Here is a 23948-nt window from a genome sequence, read left to right as displayed (position 1 = left end):
AGCAACAACAACAAAAACTTCAGGAAGTGTTTCTGGTGTATGCCGTGTACACCCTGCTATTGCGTTTTGGCTGCTCTTTCCACTGGTCTGTCCCCTACAGAGTTCCTCCTTGCTTGCAGCGGGGAGTGTCTGGACCTTGAACTGGTGTGATAAGCCTGGAAAAGAAAAAAGAAAAGGGAAGAAGGAAAAAAAAAAAAAAAAAGCCTGATCCAAGAGAAAAGAAAAACAAAAATGCAAACAAACAAACAAAAAACCATAAGCCTATTTCCAAAGAATAAGAAAGAAAGAAGAAAGAGTAAGGAAAGAAGAGAAAAAAAAAATAAGAAGCCTGACCCAAGAAATAAGGAAACAAACAAACGAACAAAAAATTATAAGCCTGATACCAAAACAAAAGAGAAGGAGAAAAGAAAAAAGGAAACAATATATATAAAAATAAAAGATAAAAAATAAAAAATGAGAAAAAAAAAAATAAAAAATGTAAAAATGTAAAAAAATTAAGGGAAAAAAAAAAAGAAGCAGCAGCAAGCCTGGTCCTATTTCCAGCAGATTCTGACGTTTTGGAGCGTTCTTTAATCAGTAGATTTGGTACATGCGGCGGCCTGCACTGGTCTTCTGAGGGAGAGGCCTGCCGGGCTGGCTCACAAGCTGACTTGCCCTTGTAAAGATGCCCCTGCCAGGTGAAGGGGAGCAGGGTTTAGTGTAGGGGACTCCAGCCTCCACTGGAGATGCTGTGTTTCTCTCTGAAGTCCGACTGTGCTGTGGGCGCAGGGGGTAGGGGAAGAGGAAGAATATGGTGTCACCCAGCTGTCTCGTCCCAGGGAGCAGAACTACTGGCCACCGCTGTTCAGGAGGCCCTCTCAGAAAAGCGACCAATCTCCTGTGGCCCCGGCTTTCATCAGTTCCTTGCCCTTAACCCGTCTGTTCCTGGGCCATCAGCACACCTGGCACCACGAATCTCCTGTATTTTATCTCTGGCTGGTGGCTGGGATTCAAAACTCCAAGTTTTAAAAGGCCTGGCAAGGTGCAGGCCCAGTCCCCGGCCTGGAGGAGAGCCTGGCGGCGTGCCCAGCGCTGTCCTGTCCCAGAAGAGCAGCGGCACAGAGGCAGACGCTGAGAAGCAGCAGCCCGCTTGTCTGTAATCTGCCCGAGTCTCTGCTCTCTGCTCAGTTCTGCCACTGAAAAGCAGCTGCTCTGCCTGCACACAGGGGTTTAAGCCTATTGTGGCTCATGGTGAAAATTTAAGAGGTTTTCTGCCCCCTGCACACACCTCTGACCCTGCTGTTGAGCACTGTTCAACGGCTCGCACTGGCCTTTTGTCCTTGGAGAGGCAAAATACGCTCTTCCAAATGTAGTCCAGGAAGGGGGGCGATCTTTCCCAGTGTGACTCAGGGGATCTCCTCACTGCGGCTTATTGTGCAGTCCCTACCCACTGTGCTCTCTCCCACTCTCTCCCTCTCCCTGACTCTGCTCCACAAAAAGTGTTCCCTCCCCTTCACGGCCATGAGGCTTTCCTCTCCAATTCACAGCTCCGAACCTCACATCTACCACATTCTCTCCCTCCAACTGTATAGATTGTTTCCTTAGTCCTCAGATCATCTTCCTAGTTGTTCAAAATAGTTGGATGTTGATCTAGCTGTGATCAAAGGACGAGGAAAGTTCAGGGTAACCCTACTACTCCACCATCTTAACTCTGCCTCCACACCAGCTACTTTGAATGACATCCTTAGTCTCATTTTATAGCTGAGACAGAGGGACTAACATGGATTTAGTTAAGAAAGTTGATCAAGGCCCCAGGGTTATTAAAGTAGCAGACTAGGGATTAAGGAGACCAGATTGGTAGGGTTTGAACACTAAATGGCCACTGAAACCACATGCACAGGTTATAAAACCTCATGTTCTCAAATGTTATTAGAGAGCTACAGAGAGTCACTCCAAGAATCACAGCTATGGAACTGTTTATTTTGTTTATTTTTTTTTTTTAAAGATTTATTTATTTATTTATTTGAGAGAGAGAGAATGAGAGAGCAAGCACATGAGGGGGGGAGGGTCAGAGGGAGAAGCAGACTCCCTGCCGAGCAGGGAGCCCGATGCGGGACTCGATCCAGGGACTCCAGGATCATGACCTGAGCCGAAGGCAGTCGCTTAACCAACTGAGCCACCCAGGCGCCCTATTTTGTTTGTTTAAAATGAACTTTGGTGAATTAAAATTTGTTTCCACTCTGAAAAAAGTAATCTCTTAATCAGAGGTTTCCAAAATGTGTTTCCCACCTTTCCACTGAGTTTTCAACCTTTTTCAGTTGTATCTAGCACCCAAGCAGCTTAGAGTTAAGGGCTGAGTACAGGTTCTGATGCACTTCTCTCATTGTAAAATGGGGAGGATATTAGTACCTGCCTCGCTGGAGGTTTTAAAGACTAAGAGAGATAATATATTTCACCAACTAAGCAATAATTACCCAACACACGCAGTTATAATAGGTACAATTCTAAGAACTTTACATGGAATAACTCCTTCATACTCAAAGTAACCCTATAAGGAAGGTACTCTTAGGATCCTCATTTTACAGACAAGAAGGTAAGGCCAAGAGGGTTTAACAAACTTGCCAAAGACACAGAGCTGGTATCAGAGCCAGGATTCTAACCCTGAGTTCATGCTCCAAACCATGACACTGTACAGCCCCTATTATGCCCACAATGAGGGCTTACAGAAATGTTAGCTCTCTAGACCGCTCACTTGAGGCTCATGGAGGAGAGACCTTACTAACTTAATCACTGAATCATTAAGGAGTGAGTCTGGTTTGTAGAGTCTTCTCCAGAGCATCAGAAGACAGCAGTTTTGTTGCTGGGCAGTTGTAGGTGCAGAGCCGACCCACCAAGCCTGGCCTGCAACACCAGCTCTGTAAGCGTCCCGAGTGAGCAGTGTGGTTGGAGTGGGGAACTCCAAGGCCAAGAGCTCAATTCTCTAGTCCTGGCTCTGCCACACGTTTTCTATGTGACCTTGATCACAGCATTTAACTTGTGTCACTTCAATTTCTCTTCTGTAAACCAAGGGTAAAGGACAGAATGATTGGAAAGGCTCTGAAATGCCAGGATTCTAGGACATAGTCTGAATAAGTGCCCCTGTTAAAATTCCAGTGTTGCAATGTGCCAGTGGACTACTCATACTTCCTGCGGTGATGAAGACATTCAGAACTCCTTCTTTCTTAGTATTTATGGTGTACAAAAAAATGGTTTGGGGAGGATGTCTCAAAAAAGGAATCTAAGGACACTGAAGACAAACATTTTTAAGTGTCATAATTTTTTTTCAAGGATAAATACTGACTGCTGTCCGTATCTAGTTGTGCTAGTTGATTTCCAACAAAATTCCCCTTGGCCACAAAGGACCTGAGATACTCTGTGCTTCCAAAGGACAAAAATGAATAGGGAATCTCAAGAGTATTCTTCCTAAAGAACACGACAATTTAATTGGCCATATATGAATTATCTATTTGGAAAAGTAGTGACAAATAATTTTAAATCATGGACTGCCTTTCTTGCTGTCCAATTGTATTCTTGGCGCCATTAATTAGTTTTCTATTTACTCCTGTAACAAATTACCACAAATTGAGCAGCTTAAAACAATACAAATTCATTATCTGATAGTTCTGTAGGCCACCGGTTTCACTGAGCTAAGGTCACAGTGTTGGCAGAGATGCATTCTTTTCCAGGGGCTCTAGGAAGAAGTTTATTTTCCTGGCTTTTTTCTGGCTTCTAGAGGCCACCTAGTCCTTGGCTCCCAGGCCCTTCCTCCATCTTCAAAGCTAGCAGCACAGCATCTCTCTGACCCTGCTTCCACCACCACATCTCTTTAACTCTCTTCTACCTCCTTCTTCTAATTTTAAGGACCCTTGTGATTACACTAGGGCCACCCAAATAACCCAGGAAATCTCCCTGTTTTAAGGTCAGCTGACTGTCAACCTTAATTCCATTTGCAACTTTAAATCCCCTTTGTCATGTAACCCAACACACTCATGGCTTCCTCGATTAGAATGTGGACATTTCTGGGGAAGGGAAGGCGCATTATTCTGCCTACCACCATCTCTTCCCTCCCTCTGTTGTCCTTCAGATGCCATGAACTCAAGGAAGGTTAATACATACAAATACTTTACAAAATCAAATAGGAATTGGAAAATAAAATTACTCCTATCTTCCCCTCCTTCACTTCCTTTGAACTATAGGGTGTATAGATTCCAAAGTCAAATGAGGATCATGTTTACATTGGTTGTCATTGCCCATTATTTGCTCACTTGCTCTATAGTATTTACATAGAAATTTGACGTTTGACAAGATTTTCTTTAACTTTTTTTTTTGTGGGGTAAAGTGATCAGTTTGTTATCTTTTGTAGTACTTAGGACATAATGATGTCATCCCAGCCAACAACCCAGCCCCGAATGTATGAAACCATACTCAGTCCTTATCCACCAAACAACGTCAAGGCTCCCAGGTCTCAACAAACCATGGGTTTCATACACCTGGGAAACCAAGCTCAGGGTGGTCAGCCTCCCCTCTTCGGGTCTCCAAGAATCATCACCAACAGTCAGCAAGATCAGGGAAACCCACAAGTGGTAATCCCAGCTACAGGAACAGCAACCATAAACTTCACAGAAGAAGCAAAGATATTAGGGGTAAGTCTACTTACTATGAGAATTTTAATTTTGCATTCGCAAGGTTATACTGTACTTATAAGTTATAGGTGGAGAGAAGTTTATGATCTCATGACCTACATTCAATCATTAAAAAGTTCTGAATGTTACTCTGGAAACTGTGTCCCTTTAAGGCAGAAATAATTCATCTGCATATAGACTTTACCCTGAGTTCACTTTATTTTAGATTCAAGAAAGACCCTAACAGGTGACAAAGGACTCTTCCTAGCAGGATGATTCAGTAACACTGACATTATGGGAACACCACTACTTCTAGCTTGATCTCACTTCTGCAAAGGACACTTTGGGCACCCTCAATCCCGTCTCAGTAGTGCAAGCCTGGTATTTGTATATAGGTGAATTCTCATTAAAATGAACATTGACAGCTGCCTTAAAAACAGAAACAACTATAAGTGGGCAGTCTGGGGAAACTGGGTGTGGAAGAATTCCTGGCCAGTCCATCTGCTGTGCCTTTCACCCAGGGCCTGTGCAGACGTTATGACTTAACTGCCATGTTACTTCTACAAAGGGCGCTTTAAACACTCATAATCTTGTTTATGTAAGCATTGTAAGACATGCCCTACTTGTAGATGAAGACCCACCTGCAGAGACAGAACTGTCAGTTTTTGCTGTGCTTTCCAGGTTCCTCATTCATGCCACTAACCATTCCACAACACAGTACTGTCTCTCCCTGTGTGCAGTTCTCACTTCTCTGCTAGAGCATTCAGTAAGTTATACTGAGTGCCCACTATGTACCAGAAACTCGTGCAGACATCTTACTACCGAGTTCAAGTTTCACCACTTTAGAAAAGTAAAAATAAGCATTGCCCCCGCTAGCAGGCAGATCGAGGCTGTGGGGGTGGCCCCTCAGATCCTCCTCCTGGCAGAGAAAGGATATTCCCTGCTCCCACTGAGCAAAGGGACAAACTGGCATCCCACAAAGCCGACCCCACACAGGTGCTGGGAAGACTACAGAGAACAAAACAGGCACAAGCTCTGCCCTCACGTAGACTAGGATCACAGAGCTCAGACTACACACATGTTAGAAGGTGATACATGATTTGGACAGAATAAAGAAGTGTAAAACGGCTAATAATTAGTACCAGGCAGTGAAGGGTATGGGTAGCCATTTCAAGTTGATCAGAGTAGGCTTTCCTTAGAAGATGACGTTTGAGCAAAGACATGAGGGGAGGAGCAAGCCACACAGTCATCTGGGCAAGAGCTTCCAGGTAAAGTTGGAAAGGTCTCTAGAGGAAAACGTGTGCTGTGTTTGAAGAACAGGGAGGAGGCCAGTAAAGTAGAACAGTATGATGGAGGGAGGTTGTCGCCTCAAGGAGGGCAGAGGAGGGGTGGGGGCCAGACCCTGTGAGGCCTGGAGGACAGAGGCTCTGTTTTGTACTCTGAGTGGAGTGGGGAAACCCTGGAGCATTCTGCCTGGGAACAAAGAGGTACTCAAGAAAAGCACTTTAAAGTGACGGATGCTATTTTGTTTTTAAAAGCCCCAGCTGGCAGAAGCTACTTCTTCTCCCTGAAGATTGTACACTTATGCTATTAGTAGCTCCCAGTCATAACAATGCAGGGGCCTCAGGGAGTAGGATGGGGAGCATCTGCCCCAGTTGACTCAGAACTCAAAGTGGTTCTGTGGCTGAAACTCCAGAGTGAGTTAAATGACTAAATTACTGTCTGGCCCGTAGGCAAGCTTGGTGAGTAAATGGTAGAGCCATCGTTATACCGGGAGAAAAGTAAGCCAGTATTAATCCAATATCTAACTGCCATCAAGATGATGGCAAGGATGAGAATAAGAAGTTTGTGGCCAGATGACTGAATTGCCGCTCTAAGGAAGAGCTTGTAAAAACCAATTATAATGCCTAATGCAGGAGTCCTTCAACTGAGATCCATGACTGGCTTTAGCCCATGACACCTCTGAAGTCATGTGCAAAAGTGTGGTGTGTGTATGTATGGATGTGTAAGACCAGATTTTCAAGGAGAAGATTCATAGTTTTTATTACTCTCAAAGAAATTAATTGAGTACTCAAAGAAAATATTAATCTCTTAGCATTATTTAGGAAGCTGTGATTTTTTCCAATTCTGTTTTGGCTTAATAACTTAACTGTATTTAATAGCAAGTTATTGAAGAAATAAACACAGCAATCTTTGTATTTGCAGTCTTCTTGGGTAGATAAGATGTAAGTTGAGGAAGAAACAAATGGTAAATCTACGGTTAGCTTCTGGCCCAAAGTACAAGCACTTACTTCTCACAAATCTGTTTATTCAGGATGAAAGAAGGTGTTCTAAGAGGTACAAAGATGTATCCTCTGTCTTTGAGAATATGCCTTGGTCAATAAGAAAATGTTTGCATACCTGCAATTTAAAAAAATAACAATATAAATGAGTACAAAACCAAGTAATAAGATGTATAATTTACAGATAAAACAGAAATTTAGGAAGAAAAAAGCTTAAATTGACTAATATAATCAAGATAACTTCACAGAAGAGCTGGAGCTGAGCCTGAGGGGAGGCCATATTCAAAAGCTAAAAGACATGGGTGCTGGAATCAATTTGCTGTATTAACTTTCCAGATCTGCCGCTCAGTAATTGTTTGGACATTGCTATGGTCTGAATGACCTCCCAAAACTCCTATGTTGAAATCCTAACCCTAACAATGATAGTATTAGGACGTGGGCCTTTAGGAGGTACTTATTAGTTCATGAAGGTGGAGCCCCCATGAATGGGCTTATGAAAGAGGTTCCTCAGAGATCCTGAGCCTTTTCCACTACGTGAGGACACAATGAGGAGGCACCGTTAGGAACCAGGGAGAGGGCCCTCACTAGAAGCAACCTTCATGAACTTGAACATCCCAGCCTCCAGAACTGTGAGCAATACATTTCTGTTGTTTATAAGCTACCCGGAGGGTAGCACAGTATTTTCTTTAGCAGCCCGAGAAGACTAAAACAGACACCTCTGCATCTCCATCCAGTCGCTGGGAAGATTACATGAAACGATAAAAGTGAAGTGTTTAGAATATTATCAAATATATAGTTAATGCCCCAAAAATTCATTGGTACTTCCTTCATGGATACTTTCCCCATAACTGGGATCTGCCATGCAGAGAATAGGTCCATCTGAAACAGCCATCGAAGTCACAGTTAAAGCATTTTTTTCAGAGTCTTTTAGAGGCTCTCAGGGGATACCAATGCATGCTTAACAAGGAGCAGCTTCTAAAGAACTCTCCTTGGGCCACCCTTACAAGCCAGCCCAGATACCTCAAACAAGGCCTACGCTGCGGGCCTGGCTCCAGCATATGCCAGAATCTTCCTGGCCCACCTCTGCTGTAGAGTAGGCATGCCTAAAGGACACTCGTGCCTCTTGACGGAGGAGACGATAAATACGCAGGAGCAGCAATGTCAGTAATGTCTCCTTAGTGCCTGTAAATGAAGAAGCAACTTTAACACGCCTGTTTTCTTTTTTCAGGCAATCCAGATCATGATTGGATTGATGCACATTGGCTTCGGAATTATTTTAGGTCTCATGAACGTCATTTATAGACAAGTTTGGGGATTTGCCTCCTTTGCTTTTATTAGTGGATATCCATTCTGGGGTGGCATCTCTGTGAGTAGACTGCTAGAACACCTCTCCTTCTCAGTTTATCAAGGACGGCTACCCCCAGCCTATGCACAACTCATTTTCTGATAAGCCCCGCATCAGATCAGCTGGAAAATTGATAAATAACAGCTCTGGTTGGTTATAAACAAGGGAGAGCTTCTGTCCTCCATTTTAACCTGCAGTTTAAACTCATACCCTCAAGTTTACTCTGATCAAGTAACCAATAAGCCAAAATTTTAGTTCCCGATTACATTTTAGATGGAAATGTATGCACTGGGTGGAGAGGCAAAAGGAGGTGATGGGGAGCATGATTAAAAATATGCAAGTGATAATGACAAGAGACTGAGCTGTGAGCTCAGAGATCATCAGAACAGGTAAGCTCACAAAAACATAAGCTCCTTACATGCGAGAAACTAAGGAGAGAAACAAATGGAGAAGTCAAACAGAAACAATCTCTGAAAGTTACTCCAGAAAAATGGAGAAGCATGAGAGGAATTTTTGAGAGGGAAACTAGATGAACATAAATAGACCAATCTTTCCTGCAAAGAGAGAAGCTCGCAGAATTGAAGAACCCATCTTTCATAAATAAATGTGTCTGTTTCTACAGTTCATTACTACTGGTACTCTCTCTGTACTGGCGTCCAAGAAACTTTCTCCTTGTCTGGTAAGTCAGAATGTTTCCACTTTTTAAACTCTTTTGAAGATTCATTAGTTGGTTTGGAGAGGAAAATTGAGAAAGCGGATTCAGCAAATGCAAAGGGGAACACTTTTTCCCAAAAATATTTCTATTGACTGCCTTCACGACATGCGTGCCCCAGCATGGTCCACACGATTTGCCACTCATAAATGGAAGAGCCCCACCTTCTGACTCTTCAATCACAAAAGTGAGAAGTGGTACAGATAAAGTTGTTTAGCTTTATCCTAAAAGCTGCCTGGCTCAGTGGGTCACACTGCATTAGGGGAAGTCCAAAGCAGAAGATAGGAGCCAGGAAATACCCACCTGCCATTTCACTATCAAAGGCTCTATTATTCATTTGCCATTTCTCAGTTCTGCCTTGCCTTGTATTTTTATTTTTTATTTGCACATATCTATTTTTACTCAGATTTGACTTTTGTTTTACAGTGTGTTAAATCATCACTAAAAGCACCAACTGGGTACACAAAAAGTTTATAAAAATAATCACTGAGACAGGTCTTTCAATTCTCTTGGTCACAGCTCTCCACCTTTTACAATTTCCTGGTCTACTTTTGAAACAGGAGAAAATGATTTGCCAAGAAATTGTGACAACTAAAGCAGAGGTGGTTTCAAGATGATATTTAATCCAGCACAAGAGGAAAGAATGGAAAAATGGGAACACAGAATCTTGCTGCTCATGTTCTCTTAGACACCAGAGACTAGAGACTAGAACAGACACTGAACTAGACACTAAACACTAGACTAGAAACTAAAGACTAGGCTAAACTAAACTGAACTAAACTAATTAGCCTAATCCCAATTAACCACTTCTGTTGTAATCAAAAAACGAAGTAGAACACCCTTTCTCTGCATCATTTATGGATCCTTCCCTCTAACTGAGGTTGTTTGTCCCAGCACAGAATCTGTCAAAATCTTCTTGTAGAAACAGGAAAGTTTTCTACTCTACCCATACACCTCTACCCACAAAAGCCTAATGAGTTCCTCATTCTAAATCTGGGGTTTTTTAGCTAGTCCCTAGAAAGACTTCAGGGTTTTTGTCAATTTCTAAATTTATTAGCAAAGATGCTTTTGCACACATGCTTTTCCACCTACAAAATTGGATGCTATGTAGTATTACCTCATACAGTAGTTGTAAGAGTTTCATGAGATACTGTATTTAAATAATTTAATACAGCGCCTGTCACAGAAAAATGCTCATTAATGGTTTATTTATTGTTTTATTACTTTAAAAAGGTAATATAATTGTTATTGTGTGTGAGGCTTTTAGGCAAACCTAATAGATGAGCTTCTGCTTTGCGTTACTTACATTTTTCTACAGACTTCAGAAGTACACTACATTTGGGCTGCATGCAGAATAGTTTCCATGAAAACTCAGAAAGTCAGAGAAAAAAAAGTCATTTCAGCTTCAAAAATTTTTTCAAGATTTCAGAGATTAAGAACCATTACATTTAGCTGATTCTTACTTCATTTAATTTTTTTTCTCCTATATATGATTTATTTTTCCTGTCATCTCCATTAGATCAAAAGCAGCTTAGGAATGAACATTGTCAGTGCTTTCTTTGCCCTCATTGGAGTGATTCTGCTGCTGATAGACGTAAGCATCAATGGCCTATCCAACCAAGACTACTGGGCAGTTGTAAGTACCCCATGATCTACCACATGCTCCTCTCCACTCCCACACAGCGGGTCTATTTTTTTAATCTCTTATGACTGTACAGTAGCCCTAGTGGAAAATCCCTTTTTCTATTCCAGCCCTACTCCTGGTCATATGATCTCTAGGACTGCAAAAAAGTAGGAGAGCTACCTCTACAGATGGACTGGGGCAGAAAGGGTATCCTTTATTGGTCTCACTGTTAATCACGTGAATAATGGGGAAAACACTTAAAGATACCAAGATAGAATTTTCCAAAGATTTTAAATTCTATGTAAATAAGATAGTCAAGTTATTGAGTAGTTTTATTTTAGAGTAAGAATGGGATGAGGGGAAACTGGCCGCAACAAGGACATATCACTTTTATTAGAGAAACTCAAAGAATGAAACAACTTCAAAATGAAACACATGCCTCTGAATGTTCTCAAAATAGAATCATCCATTCATTATCATATTAGGCAAAGCATGGACTCTGACAATTACCCCAAGAGCAGAGAAAGTGTACGGAAGTTCTTATAAGAAGGCAAGAATATGAGGGAACTTTTTGGTATGAGGGAACTTTTTGGTAAGAGTGGTAGAGAGAAGCAAGAACACAAAATTTATCCTCTATAATAGCAAACCAAAAAACAAAAATTACTCAAAAACTACCTTTTAAATTGGCATCCAAGTAAAAAACCAAATGATTCTGCTGTGTCTCGAGGTGGTAGAGGAAAGTACAGCTCCTGATCCTGTCTTTTATTCCCCAGAAACAAAACTAAGAAAAGCAGGACACCAAAAAATACAGACAAGTCTCACTAATGCTCTCCAATCTGGAGCTAAGAAGACTTAGGTGGAGAGCAGTCAATTCTAAGAAAGCATAAAGCAGGGGTACCTGGGTGGCTCAGTCAGTTAAGCATCTGACTTCAGCTCAGGTCATGATCTCAGGATCCTAGGATCGAGCGTCACATCCAGCTCACCACTCAGCAGGAAGTCTGCTTATCCCTCTCCCTCTCCCCTCCCCCTGCTTGTGCACTCACTCTCTCTCTAATAAATAAAATCTTTAAAAATAAAAAGAATGTATAAAGCAAATCCTGAATGGTAAAAGCCCTTGTGTAGCTCCTCAGGACCTCAAGAAAAGTATGAAATGTCACCGAATTAACATATTCCAGTGCACCTTGATAACGTGGAGGAATGAACAGAAATCCACAGGAACAGAATATACCTCTGACCTTGGAGCAGGTCTGAGTACAGACATTTCTCAAAAGAAAGAGAAAGCAAAGTCTACATTCACTAGCAAGAATTATGCTCAGTGCCAACTAAGCCATTTCTTTCACTGCTACAGCTGCATGGTTAGCATTCCGTAAAATGAACATAAAACAGTATCTGGCCCTGAAATTGAAGCTGGAAACAAGGAAGACAAAGTGGATGTAGTTAAGTAGAAATATAATCAAGGAAAACTCACCTATACCATATCCGAACAAACATAAAGCCTATATACAGTTGTTCACTTTAAGAACAAGAAAATTGAAAAAATAAAAATGGTAGGGAAACTATCCAAATACATTAGAGTGATTAAAGGCAGAAATGAAAGGAAAAAAGACTAAAGATTTCTGTGGGTTAGTGGGTCAGCAGGAACACTCAGATGTCTATTATTTATTTTGAGTAAACAGTAAAAGTCAACTGATTGGAATAAAAGACGTATCAGATGATAAAATGGCACAAACACATGTGCCTTCCCTCTTCCTCACAAGATGTGCCCTGGTTTGATGGGGATATGAGTCACATAAATCAGGAATACACTGAGTTTCCTCATTCTCATGGTTAGATTCCTTACTAATCTGGAAAGCCACATCCTCAAATTTTAGCTCAAATTCCTGTTCTATGAAACAGTGACCCTAGTCTATGATTACCACGTGACCCAGACACAGCACTTGGGTTTCAGGAATTTGTATTCAATTCAATCCTAGGTATACGTTTTTCAATTTAACACAGAGACAGCAAAAGGAATTTCCAAGTAGCAGGTCAAGCCATGTTATACCATAGCATGTCAGTGGTACAGATTAAAAAAAAATATGGAAGAAACATTACCCAATTATCTATAGAAGATTCCTCATGAGCATTTTATACTATTGAAAATCATTAATAAGAAAATAAGATGACAGAAGGAAAAAAGAACATTGCAGCACTATAGAAACCAACTGAGTACCCCAAACCACTATGATAGATCTAGTAAAGAAATCATATCTTTACTACATAGATCTAGCAAGAAATAGAATGGACTCAGATAAAAATGGTAGAGAGAAAAACTGTAATCACAGTCTTCACAGAAGAAAATGACAAATATATTAAATAATTAGAGAGATGATAAACATGGAAGACAGGCAAGTTTCATCCAACATAATAAGTGGTGTCCCTGCGTTAGAGAATCCAACAAATGGTACAGAAAAAAAAGTATCCAGTAATACTGAAAAAAAGATCCTGAAATAAGAGAATAACTGAATTTGTACATTGAAAGGGAATAACCTATACCGGGAGAAAGAGATGTAAAATAATTGAGATAGATGGCATAGATACAGATTTAGACCCCTGTTAAGATAGAAGGTACAACAAAGGATTTTTTAAGGTTTCAGGCAGAAAAACCCAATTACCTGTGAGCTGGAAAGAAATCAGTGTGGCTCAGTCTCCACCACAGCAATGTTCAATGAGGGAAGACAATGAAGCAATGTCATAAAATTCTGATGAACAGAAATTGTGACTCAAGAATAACACATCCAATAAAATTCTTGTACAAGTATAAAAGCAAAAAGAAGATACTCTCAGTAAACAACAACACACTGGTGCTTTAAAAAAAAAAAAAAGGAATATTCTACCATAAAGGAGATAAATTAAGATCAGAAAGGCAGGGAGAAGCTGTGTAAAGAGATGAGTAAAGAGCACTAAACCATTTAAATATTCATCTAAGACTGTAAGACTGAACAACTGAAGAAATTACAGTTACAGAAGTGAATATAAAGCTTTTAATGTTCACCCCCCCCCAAAAAAAGTGAAAAAATGACATAACCACCAAAAACTGGGAGGTGAAGAGAGGGAACATGAGAGAGATATCAAATGAGAGTGCCACTTGGCTCATTTTTCATAGCAGTCATCTCATACTGCCTAAAATAGAAACTTGTTGGTTTAAAATTACTTCAGCTTCTTCATGGATTCCCTAAACTTTCAATTTTTGCAGACTTAATTTACTTATTTCTACTCTTTTAAAAATCAAGTAATACTTTTACTTCAAAACAGTAAGTACAAAACCATTCCATTCTTCAAGAACAATGTTTCTTTCTCTTGTTCTCTCATCCCCTCTCTCGTTCTGCTTCCTCTCTTGCTGTCTCTCCATGCATCCATTTCTCTATCTGCCTTTTGGCCTCTACATACAGATCTAGAATAATAGGCATAAAATTTCAATTTTGCTTATTTCTAGGCAGTGACATTAGGAATAATCGACTGTTTTCTATATAGCTTGATTTCTTTTAATAAGTAGGTTACATTTTTATAAAAACAAGAAAGCCATTAAAAGAAAAAAATATATACTTCCTTTCTGATGTTTCTAAATAGTCTGCTGGAGAAAAGGAAAATCTTCTGGCATTTTAAATTCAAAATTAATTCACATTCCCAGGAAATAAGCATTTGATGATAATAGAGAAACAACCATGGAGTAAGTTGAGTAAGAGCAATGGCACATTTGATGAGTCAGTAACTTTTTGAAGCTTGTGTGAAGACTTCTTGATTAGTCAAAATTTTGGTATGTTTTTTCCTGATTTCAGCTTTCTGGGAAAGGAATTGCAGCCATGCTGATTATCTTCTCTCTCTTGGAGTTCTGCACAAATTGTACTACAGCCTATTTTGCCCAACAAGCAATCACCAAAACCAACAGGGTGAGCTGGGCCTCTTCTCTGTAAAATATTCTGCGTATGTGCTGGAGAAATACAGACAAGTGTCAGCTAAACCCCACTGTGGGTTAACAAGAGTGCACTTTGTCCTTGAGTCATGGGGCAGGGAGGAGGGTGGGGCACAGGACCGAATAGGACTGTAGTAATAATACTGCTTGTTTTATTCATTCCAGCCTGTCCTGGTTATTCCCAATGTGTATACAGCCAGCCCCATGGCACCAGGGTTTTCCTCAGCTCCTCCCAGAAACGATGGCTACCTCACTTACGCCACTTAAAACAAAAAGGAGAGGCACCTGGGTGGCACAATCGGTTGAGCATCCGACTTGAGGTTTCCGCTCGGGTTGTGATCGTGGAATGGAGCCTCGCGTCAGGCTTCGCACTGAGCACGGAGTCAGCTTCAGATTCTCTCTCCCTCTCCTCTGCTCCTCCTACTCATGTGCACACACACTCCCCCCTCACCCTAAAATAAATAAAAAGTCTTTAAAAAGAATTTGGCTAAAAACAAAAAGGAGCACCATGCAATCTCATGAGGTTAAACTGCTCTGCGGGAACTTCTTAAGAAGCTGGCCTCTACTGTCCATGATGATTGCTCATCTTTCAAGACTGTGTTTGAGATTTTTCTTAGTTTATCACTAATGATAACTGCATGTATTTCCTTGCCACTGTTTCTTCCTACATACCATTACCACGCTGGCGAGGCGGATGGCCAGAAGACTGAAAATGGCTCACAGTATTTTGTACATTAATTTCATCAAACCCTGCCTCCTGGATAGCTACAAAGCTTTGCTATTTACAGAGTATTTTCATGTACATTAAACTCATTTGCAATGGGGCAAGAACAGGCCAAGGATGGTACACTGAGGGAGTTCTATTTGGGTTATGGCTGTTTTGTTTCTGAAACGGGGAAAACATGGGCATGTTTAAAAGCCAATGGGAACAATCCAGATAAGACAGAAAGCTATTGAATATACTAGAGAAAAGGGATGATTGCAGTGTATCAAGAAATCAAAAGTGTATATGGAAGGCATGGCCTAAGTCATGAGGAAGGGTGGTTTATCCACATAACAGAAAGAAAGGAAGATGTCATTGTTGCAGATATCAGTAGGTTTGCAGGGATGGTACAGAGCACGTAGGAGGCTCCATTACGATGGCTCGTGTCGTCCCTATCAAAGCAGAAGTGAGGTCATGCCCAACGTGGGGACCATGTGTAGAATCAGAATATTAAACAGAAAGGGTAGTGTTGGAAAAGTCATGGAAATAGAGAATAAACTAATAAGAGAAACAGAAGAGGACTGCCGGGCTGTACCGAGGGCACATTTGAAGGAGTGGTCACAAATTTACAGCACAAACAAACTGACTGCTTCAGCAAGACTTGGCGGCTCAGTGTGAATCCAGATAAAGTGCCTATTTGGTTTCATCCAGGATTAGGGTTTTGCAAGAGGGAATGATAAAATAGCAAAGTGGCAAAAAAGCGTGGGATAGCACCAAAAGTATGGCTGCAACGATGGACTATGAATCTAAACTGGATTAAGGGGAGAAGAAAAGAAAAAAGGACAGATCAATTGATCAAAAATTGCTATCTGCCTTTCTCCAGCAGAGCGGTTAAAGATCAAATAAGACAACATTATGTGAAAACGGTTTGGAAACAGCAAAGTAATGCCTATTTTTGAAGCTTGAGAATTATTTTTAAAAGCCAAATGGGACAAAACATATAAGGAAAGAGTAGGTAGAGAAATCAAAATCAAGGAGGAGGCAGATGAGAAGAATGCAATTTCTGTATCTGGGAAAGCAGATGTATTACGTCAGGTGACTGTTACATAGTTCCAAATTTCCTGGTCTGCGTGGGTCCCAACTATTCAGCAATCTGGGTGATCAGGAATGCTGTGTCCTTTACCATGAAGCTTGGCAGCTAAGTGAAAGTAAAGACATATACTCCATGGTCTGAGGGTCTAGGAACTAAATAGTGTCCCCAGAATGGTTGTAGGATTGGCATACCGTAAATCTATATAAACGACTTAAAAAGTAAGGCTTGCTTTATGGAAGAGAAGCATTTCTAGCAAAGATTGATTTTTGAAATAAATTTCCATCAAACATATTCCATTTCCATCTTACTTTAGTAGTAGTAATAATGATAATAGCAAATATTTAGCCCACTCTATGTGCTAGGCACATCCCCAAACACTTACATAAGTTAATACACTTAATGCTCACAACACCCCTGTGAAACAAGTACTGTAATCAGCATCATTTCCAGATGAGAAAACTATAGCAGAAAGATTAAAAACTTGCCATTAAGACATGCAGTTAGCAAAGACTGAAGCATGAATTCGAACCCAGGCAGTCTGGCTCCTAAGTTCAGGCAGTGCTCCTAACCATTATTCCCACTCTTCTTATTCTGGGATAGAATCAGAGATTAGTAGCTCCAAAACAAGCAAACAAACAAACATGTTTCTCTATAGTAAACCTGTAGTACATGTGGAAGGAACCACCTAACTCTCTGATGGGAGGGAAGGGTTTTAGTGATATAATACTACTACTTTCAGGACTTGCCTCCTGAAAGTTACCGTGTCACTTTTTTTTTTTTTTTTTTGATGTTTGGTATGTTAGGTGTATTTTTTTTTTATTATGTTATGTTAATCCCCATACATTACATCATTAGTTTTTGATGTAGTGTTCCATGATTCATTATTTGCATATAACACCCAGTGCTCCATGCAGAACGTGCCCTCCTCAATACCCATCACCAGGCTAACCCATCCTCCCACGCCCCTCCCCTCTAGAACCCTCAGTTTGTTTTTCAGAGTCCATTGTCTCTCATGGTTCGTCTCCCCCTCCGATTTCTCCCCCTTCATTCTTCCCCTCCTGCTACATTCTTCTTCTTCTTTTTTTCTTTCTTAACATATATTGCATTATTTGTTTCAGAGGTACAGATCTCTGATTCAACAGTCTTACACAATTCACAGCGCTCACCATAGCACTTACCCTCCGCAATGTCTATCACCCAGCCACCCCATCCCTCCCACCCCCCACCACTCCAGCAACCCTCAGTTTGTTTCCTGAGATTAAGAATTCCTCATATCAGTGAGATCATATGATACATGTCTTTCTCTGATTGACTTATTTCACTCAGCATAATACCTCCGAAGGGGTATGTGCACCCCGATGTTTATAGCAGCAATGTCCACAAAAGCCAAACTGTGGAAAGAGCCAAGATGTCCATCGATAGATGAATGGATAAAGAAGATGTGGTGTATATATATACAATGGAATATTATGCAGCCATCAAAAACTATTATACCCTGTTACTTTTAATCCCACCTGAGAGTCCCTTAACTCAATATCTAGAGTGTCAATGGATTTGCCCCCCCAACTCCTCTTTTTGCTGGAGAGTCAAAAGATGCTAATAGATTTGGGTTTCAACCATCTAAAATTTGTATTTTAAGTTGAGGCTGTAAAGTGTAAAAAACAAGACTGCCTACTTCTACAATTTTAACTATGCTGTAAGCATAAAATTCTTATATAGTGGATTCATTTTAAACAATGCAATCATGTTTTTATGCAACTGGGGAAGGTATTCATTTACTAATCAAAATTAACTGAGTGCCTACTCTGTACAGGGCACTGTTCTGCGTGCTTGAGAAAAACAAAGATGCTGTTCCTTGGATACTTATGTCATCTAAGTGTTAGACTTCCTGTGAAAAATAAAATCAGTTTAATTTTAAGTTCAAAATCTTCTAAGCTTTCTAAAAATATACCTGCAACCCAAGACCTGAGAAAGTGACTGGAGTAGAAATATCATATCCCAGCACAGAAGTCATATGCCTATTACTAATACCAAATTACTAAAATACTAAATTACCTAAAATACTAATACTAAATTATTAAAGGACTTACGGATTTTCATTCTGGATTATCTAAAAACTTACTCATTTATTTATTCATTTGCCCAGAAAAATATATTACATTACTACTTTGTGACCAAACACTGTGCTAAGCTATTACATAAAATTAAGGTTTTACATACTTTTTATTTGGGGTAATATAAAACAGGATAGAGCAGGCTTTATCTTAATACCAGTATATACGTGCTTTTTTCACGTAAAAGTAATAAATGCTGGGTTTGAGTACCAAGACTTCGTTCAAGAAATATAACTGAAGCTATACAAGGAAAACCCAAGTGCATCCTATATTTAGTGTCTTCCCTCCTCAGAAAAACACAGGTTATTATTAGATTTCTAGAGCTCCAGGGCGTCAACCAATTCTAAATTCTAAGACTTAGGTCAAGATTTCATGAAATGCATGGATTCAGAGTTATCTTTCCAGAATCTACAAATACATCATAGATACATACATATCACTGATTCATGCCAGGCCTACACAACATTTCTGAAAGGCTTGTCCAGAGTCTATTTTGCATTTGTTAAATCCCCTTAAAAATCAATCAGTCACAACTGTCCCCTTATCCCATGGAGCAGATGCTGGCCAAACCCATCCTAAATTTGGGTGACTGGGAGGGAGGTGCCAAGGGTCCCCAGGCATCTATTTGTAGGAGAGATTTGAATCAGGAGAAAAGATCTTGCAGGAAGCTTTGAGTTCAAGTATCTAAAGATCAAGCTGAAAGTGCAGGACATGAAGTCCAGTTCCCAGCCTGGGTCAAACCAGGTTTGATCCCCATGGAGAAAGGGGGGTTCTCATTTGCACATGGAGTATGACGAGGCTCCTGCTCTGTGAGGAAGACTGAAGAAAATGCAAGACTTCGCTCTAAAAACGGAAACCCCTTGCCCGGCGATGACCATTGACAGCGGGCTCCCTGCTCAGCGGGGTGTCTGCTTCTCCCTCTCCCTCTGCCCCTCCCCACAAGCAGATACTTATTATTTACAAGTAATAAACGCTGGAGTTGAGTACAAAGACTTCACTCAAGAAACATAAATATTTCTCTCTCTCTCAAATAAATAAAATCTTTTAAAAAACAATAAATAATAAAAAAATAAAAATGAATATCCCTTTACTCGCTTCTACTGCCTGGCTCACTGGTACTCAGTGGGCTGCACCAATCTCTTTCTCCACTCGTGGTGCCTATCCGGTTTAAACCTCACTCACAATTTGACTTTGTTTTCACAGTTCCTGCCACTCACCTAAGAACTTAGCAACACTTATAATCTGGTACAGACTTTTTGGCCAAATATCACTTCATATAGTCATATAATGCTGGCTGCAATGTCCAGTTCTATTGGTCTCAGCCTATTGATAGTGATGCTATCGACCTGAATGCCTAAGGCCCAGCCAGAACTGGAGCTGAGAACCATCCCTAGATCTTGTGATTTCACCAACAGTATTCTTTACACAATTCTGCGATGGTCATACAGCACAGCTCTTCCTGAAGGAGGCCTGAGAAAGCAAAGGGGTACAGATTCTGGAGCCAGATTGCTGGAGTTAGAACCGCAACTTGCACATATATAAGCTGTGTAACTATGAACAAGACCCCTAACCTCCCCAAGCCTCAGTATTTTCACCAGTTAAAATAGTAACAATGGTGCAGTTTAAGTAGGATAAGCCAATGTGTTAAAGCAGCTAAACAAGAAGGCCATTAGACCAGAGTGGCTCTAATGCGTTGATAGCCTACATAAGCAAACCGAAACCAAAGCCAGAATCAATGCACTCCAACCCGAGAAAATTAAACTTAAGAACAACTAACTACAGCTAACTAAGCTCTCTCAAATAAGGCAGCTGTCTAAACTACAGCCGATCAAATAATTTCCTTGCTTTGCTTCCACATCTTCTAGATAAAAACCTTTCCCCTAGCTCCTGCTGATGAGGTGTTCCCAACCATTTTCAATTTGGTGTTACCCAATTCGAGTCAATGTTTGCTCAAACTCTTCAAATTTTTGATGTATCTGAGTTTATCTTTAAACACATGTAAAGCACATAACATATTGCCTGGACACAGTAAATGCAAAAAAAAGGGGGGGCAAAATAATTTTTAAACTATTAATTAGCATTTCCTTAAAGTAATGTAATAATGCTAACTATATGAAAATGAGTATCTACTACATACATGTGTGTGTTCAAGTATGTGTATCCATATACATATATATTTTATATAAATATACACATATTGCACACCTACAATAAACTCAATTGCTAAGTTTCCCCAGTGTTATACAGATTTATTTCCATTTTTCTTACTAGAATAACGTGTTTACACAGAGGAAGTATCTGTTTTGTCCTGTGCATAAGTAAAATGCAATTCCTCACAGCAATTTGGACAAAATATTTTATGCGGGCTTATAGCCGATGGAATCCTTATAATGATCCCCCAACGATGGTCTTAACAACATTGATTATAATGTCTTTGTTATCCTCATAATGTCTTTGTTGTTCTGAGAACCAATTCAAGGGAAATTAACAACATAACCTGCATGGAAAAATATTTTAAATGACAAAAAGTAAAAGTAAAAAAAAAAAAAAAAAGTAAGTCATATTGGATGTCATACCATGACTGACTGCCTCTCCATTGTTGAAGGAAGCAGTTTTGAGAACCAAGTGACAAAAATTAGAATGAAATTAATTCTAAATTTCTAAACCCAGTTTATAGGGATAGAGAAAAGCAAAACTGGTTGATTGATCTGTAATATTATCAAAGGAATTAAGAAGTGCCAAGGAACTTTGCCTATCCCACAGTTTGACTTATCATCTATTCCTGTCTATGTTCATACTGAATATATATGAATATGTATTTGTATTCACTGAACAAATACAAATACATATTTGGTCCCCATCCAAGAAAATCATCAAATCCAAGCTAATTTCCAAAGACTGTTGGGTAAACCTTAGATGAAAGGAAAAGATAGCTCTCTTCTCTCAAAATCAATCAGTCAGGGTAGCAAGTTACAATAGGGAGTCATCGCATCAGAACTGACTCTCATTTCTACTAATTCCATAATCTTGACATTGAAAACACATTCAAGTGAGTTCTTCTACAGCACACAGAATGCTTAGTATTGTCAGATTACTCTCTGCTCACAGACAGGTAAAGCAGAAAAGAACAATCCTAATGTCAGAAACTAAACTGTTTTATTACTTACAACTAAAACTCATATCCTCCGTGATACAATGACCAAAACAAAATGTAAAGGCATTAGAACGTCCTGGACATATTTTTTTTCTTTTAATTGAGGGGGCTGCACAGTCACAATGTATAAGGAAGCTAGCTATGAGGCTAATAATAAAGTTATTGAGTTTATAACTGATTTTCGAACTATAAATGATCATAAAAAATCTCGGTGGCTTTAAGATATAATTGTAATTTGGCTTTGGCAAAAAAATAAAAAATAAAAAAGGTGTTAGTATCATTTAGGCAATTTCGTTATAAAAGAAAAATCAGTCTCTATTCCCTAATGTTTTACTATTATTTATGTTTTACTAAATATTTACATCACAAGCTTGAATTTTAATTTTCCCAAAACACCAATCAAAATTTTCCTGGAACAAACGAGACTTCATTAACATTCAGTAGCTGCAGGAATGTCTGCTCTCCAGGTACTTTACTGCCTCAGTAAGTCGTGAGAGTTCCGTAACAGCGGTACCCGTACTTGTCAGTTAAATTAAGATCACAGTTTTTGCTTGAGGTTCACCCCCCGACTTCCTCATCTACCACATCGGACCCTTCTGTATCTTCCAGCTGCTACCTCTACTTCTTTACACATCTTTTCACACACACTGTTTTAACGACTCTTTAGAAAACTGATACCAGGTATAAACTGAAACGTAAACTCACCTCAGCAGGTGGATGAAAAAGTCATTCTGGTGTCTTGCCAAATAGTCTCTTCATTAATTTCCTTCTTCGGCTTCTAACGCTTTAAGAAAAAAACAAAAAGGTGGAGGGTAGTCACTGACTCAACTGCCTTTTTCAATATTTACACCTCCTAAAATGCATTTGCGCTACAATTTTCCTCTGAGGACAGAGAAGGTGAGGGGCTGACTTTTCATCAGTGATCCTAGTCGCTCTGCAGTGAATGCACCAGAAGGGCCAACATCAGAAATAGATGTTTGGAGAAGCCATTTCTTCAGACACCGAGCCGTAGTTCCCGCGAGTCTGACCACGTGGTCCGCAAAACCCTAGTGAGTCTGCGCACACGGCCTTCTCCGCCCCCGCCCCGTACCAGGAGTGGGTGCGCAGGCGCACGAGGACAGCGCCTTCGCTGCTGCCGTTGGAGGCCCGCGTGGCCTGAGGAGCCTGAGGGCCTGCTGGGTCCTGGGCTCCTTGCTGCTTCAGTGATGCTTGCCCGGCAGCGTCTGGGAAGCTGGCCCTGAGGGCGCCGCCCGCTGACATCTGCCTCTTGATCTGGGCCTGGGCACTGGCGGTAGGACCCGGGCCGGGTGCTGGAGGAGCGCTCCTGGGCAAGGGGACCGGCCCACGCCGGGACTCCGCCCCCTTAGCCTGGGCCTGGACCCAAGAGGGCGAAACTCGATCCTTAGGACCTTGAACAAGTAAAATGAAGGGTAATGATGTCGCTTTGTTTACAGTATTTCTTAAGTGTTAAAAGCTGAAAAGGGGGCGCGGAGATAGAATTCGGTGCCCCCCACCTTCCCTCTCCTGCCCGGTCCATCCTTGTGCAGACCCTGGTCCTCAGCCACCCCCTGTGCGCCCAGCCCAGTCCGCTCCATCAAGTGTGAGCCCCTTGGTCGCAGCCCAGGACTGGCCCGGGACATGGAGAAATGAATTCCTCGGCTTCCGGGAGCTCACACTGCCTTGGGAGCCAGTCCTGATCATCCAGAGTTAGACAACACTGTGATGTAGGGGAGCAGGGAGAGGAGTACTAACAGGCTGGGGCAGGGAAGGCTTCCCAAAGAAGGTTGCTGTTGGAGCCATTAGGGCAGAAACCCAGGGAGGGGCTGGATGAGGCCGAGAAAGTGGGCAGGGCTCATGAAGGGCTTAAGGCCCTGCCAAAGAGTTTGAACTTTATTCTGAAGACAGGAGTCGCATCTCTGCCAAAGATGGAGAAGTGGCTTCTAGACATAAGCTCTCTGTGACTGTTCCAGAATTCCTGTCTTTAAGGCAAGTGTAGGGGATGAGGACAGGGTTGGGAATAAGGGCTAGGGGCTTGTTCTGCAGCTGCTTTTTGGATTAGTGATAAGATCACCAGAAAATAAAAACAAATTATTAATTTTTATTTTTTATTTATCTTTTTTTTTTTTTACAAAAATGAGATACTTAACTGGGTTATAGAGTATTGTAGAATGTTTTTCTAAAAAATTCTAACCATCATTTATTCCAGAAACAATATTGTAGAATTTCTTATTTTCTTCCATCAATTAAGCTAAAGAATTTTAAACACATGTGCAACCTATTTTTTCTTGGTACTTCACCTGGGATGGTTTTGGTGGGGGCCTGATGGACA

General features: G+C 40.7%; 1 protein-coding gene across 1 annotated transcript; it reads left to right on the top strand.

Moving 5' to 3' along the window:
* The first annotated feature begins 4394 nt into the window (after nucleotides 1-4394).
* On the top strand, nucleotides 4395-14822 carry MS4A12 (membrane spanning 4-domains A12). Its single transcript, XM_036110660.2, has 6 exons — nucleotides 4395-4661; nucleotides 8151-8288; nucleotides 8890-8946; nucleotides 10499-10615; nucleotides 14422-14532; nucleotides 14721-14822. The coding sequence occupies exons 1-6, from the start codon at nucleotides 4395-4397 to the stop codon at nucleotides 14820-14822; spliced, it is 792 nt and encodes a 263-aa protein (XP_035966553.1).
* The last annotated feature ends 9126 nt before the right edge of the window (nucleotides 14823-23948 follow it).

The sequence above is a fragment of the Halichoerus grypus genome, chromosome 11 (assembly GCF_964656455.1).
Source record: "Halichoerus grypus chromosome 11, mHalGry1.hap1.1, whole genome shotgun sequence".
Classification (NCBI taxonomy): Eukaryota; Metazoa; Chordata; class Mammalia; order Carnivora; family Phocidae; genus Halichoerus; species Halichoerus grypus.
Note: the sequence above shows the minus strand (reverse complement) of the source record. Positions and strands in the feature narration are given on the sequence as shown.

What these genes read in the sequence shown, in the direction of transcription:
- MS4A12 (XM_036110660.2), top strand. Translation starts at nt 4,395, where the DNA reads ATGATGTCATCCCAGCCAACAACCCAGCCCCGAATGTATGAAACCATA. An exon ending in AAGAAGCAAAGATATTAGGG is followed by an intron (nt 4,662 to 8,150) that starts GTAAGTCTACTT and finishes TTCTTTTTTCAG; the next exon opens with GCAATCCAGATCATGATTGG. An exon ending in AGAAACTTTCTCCTTGTCTG is followed by an intron (nt 8,947 to 10,498) that starts GTAAGTCAGAAT and finishes CATCTCCATTAG; the next exon opens with ATCAAAAGCAGCTTAGGAAT.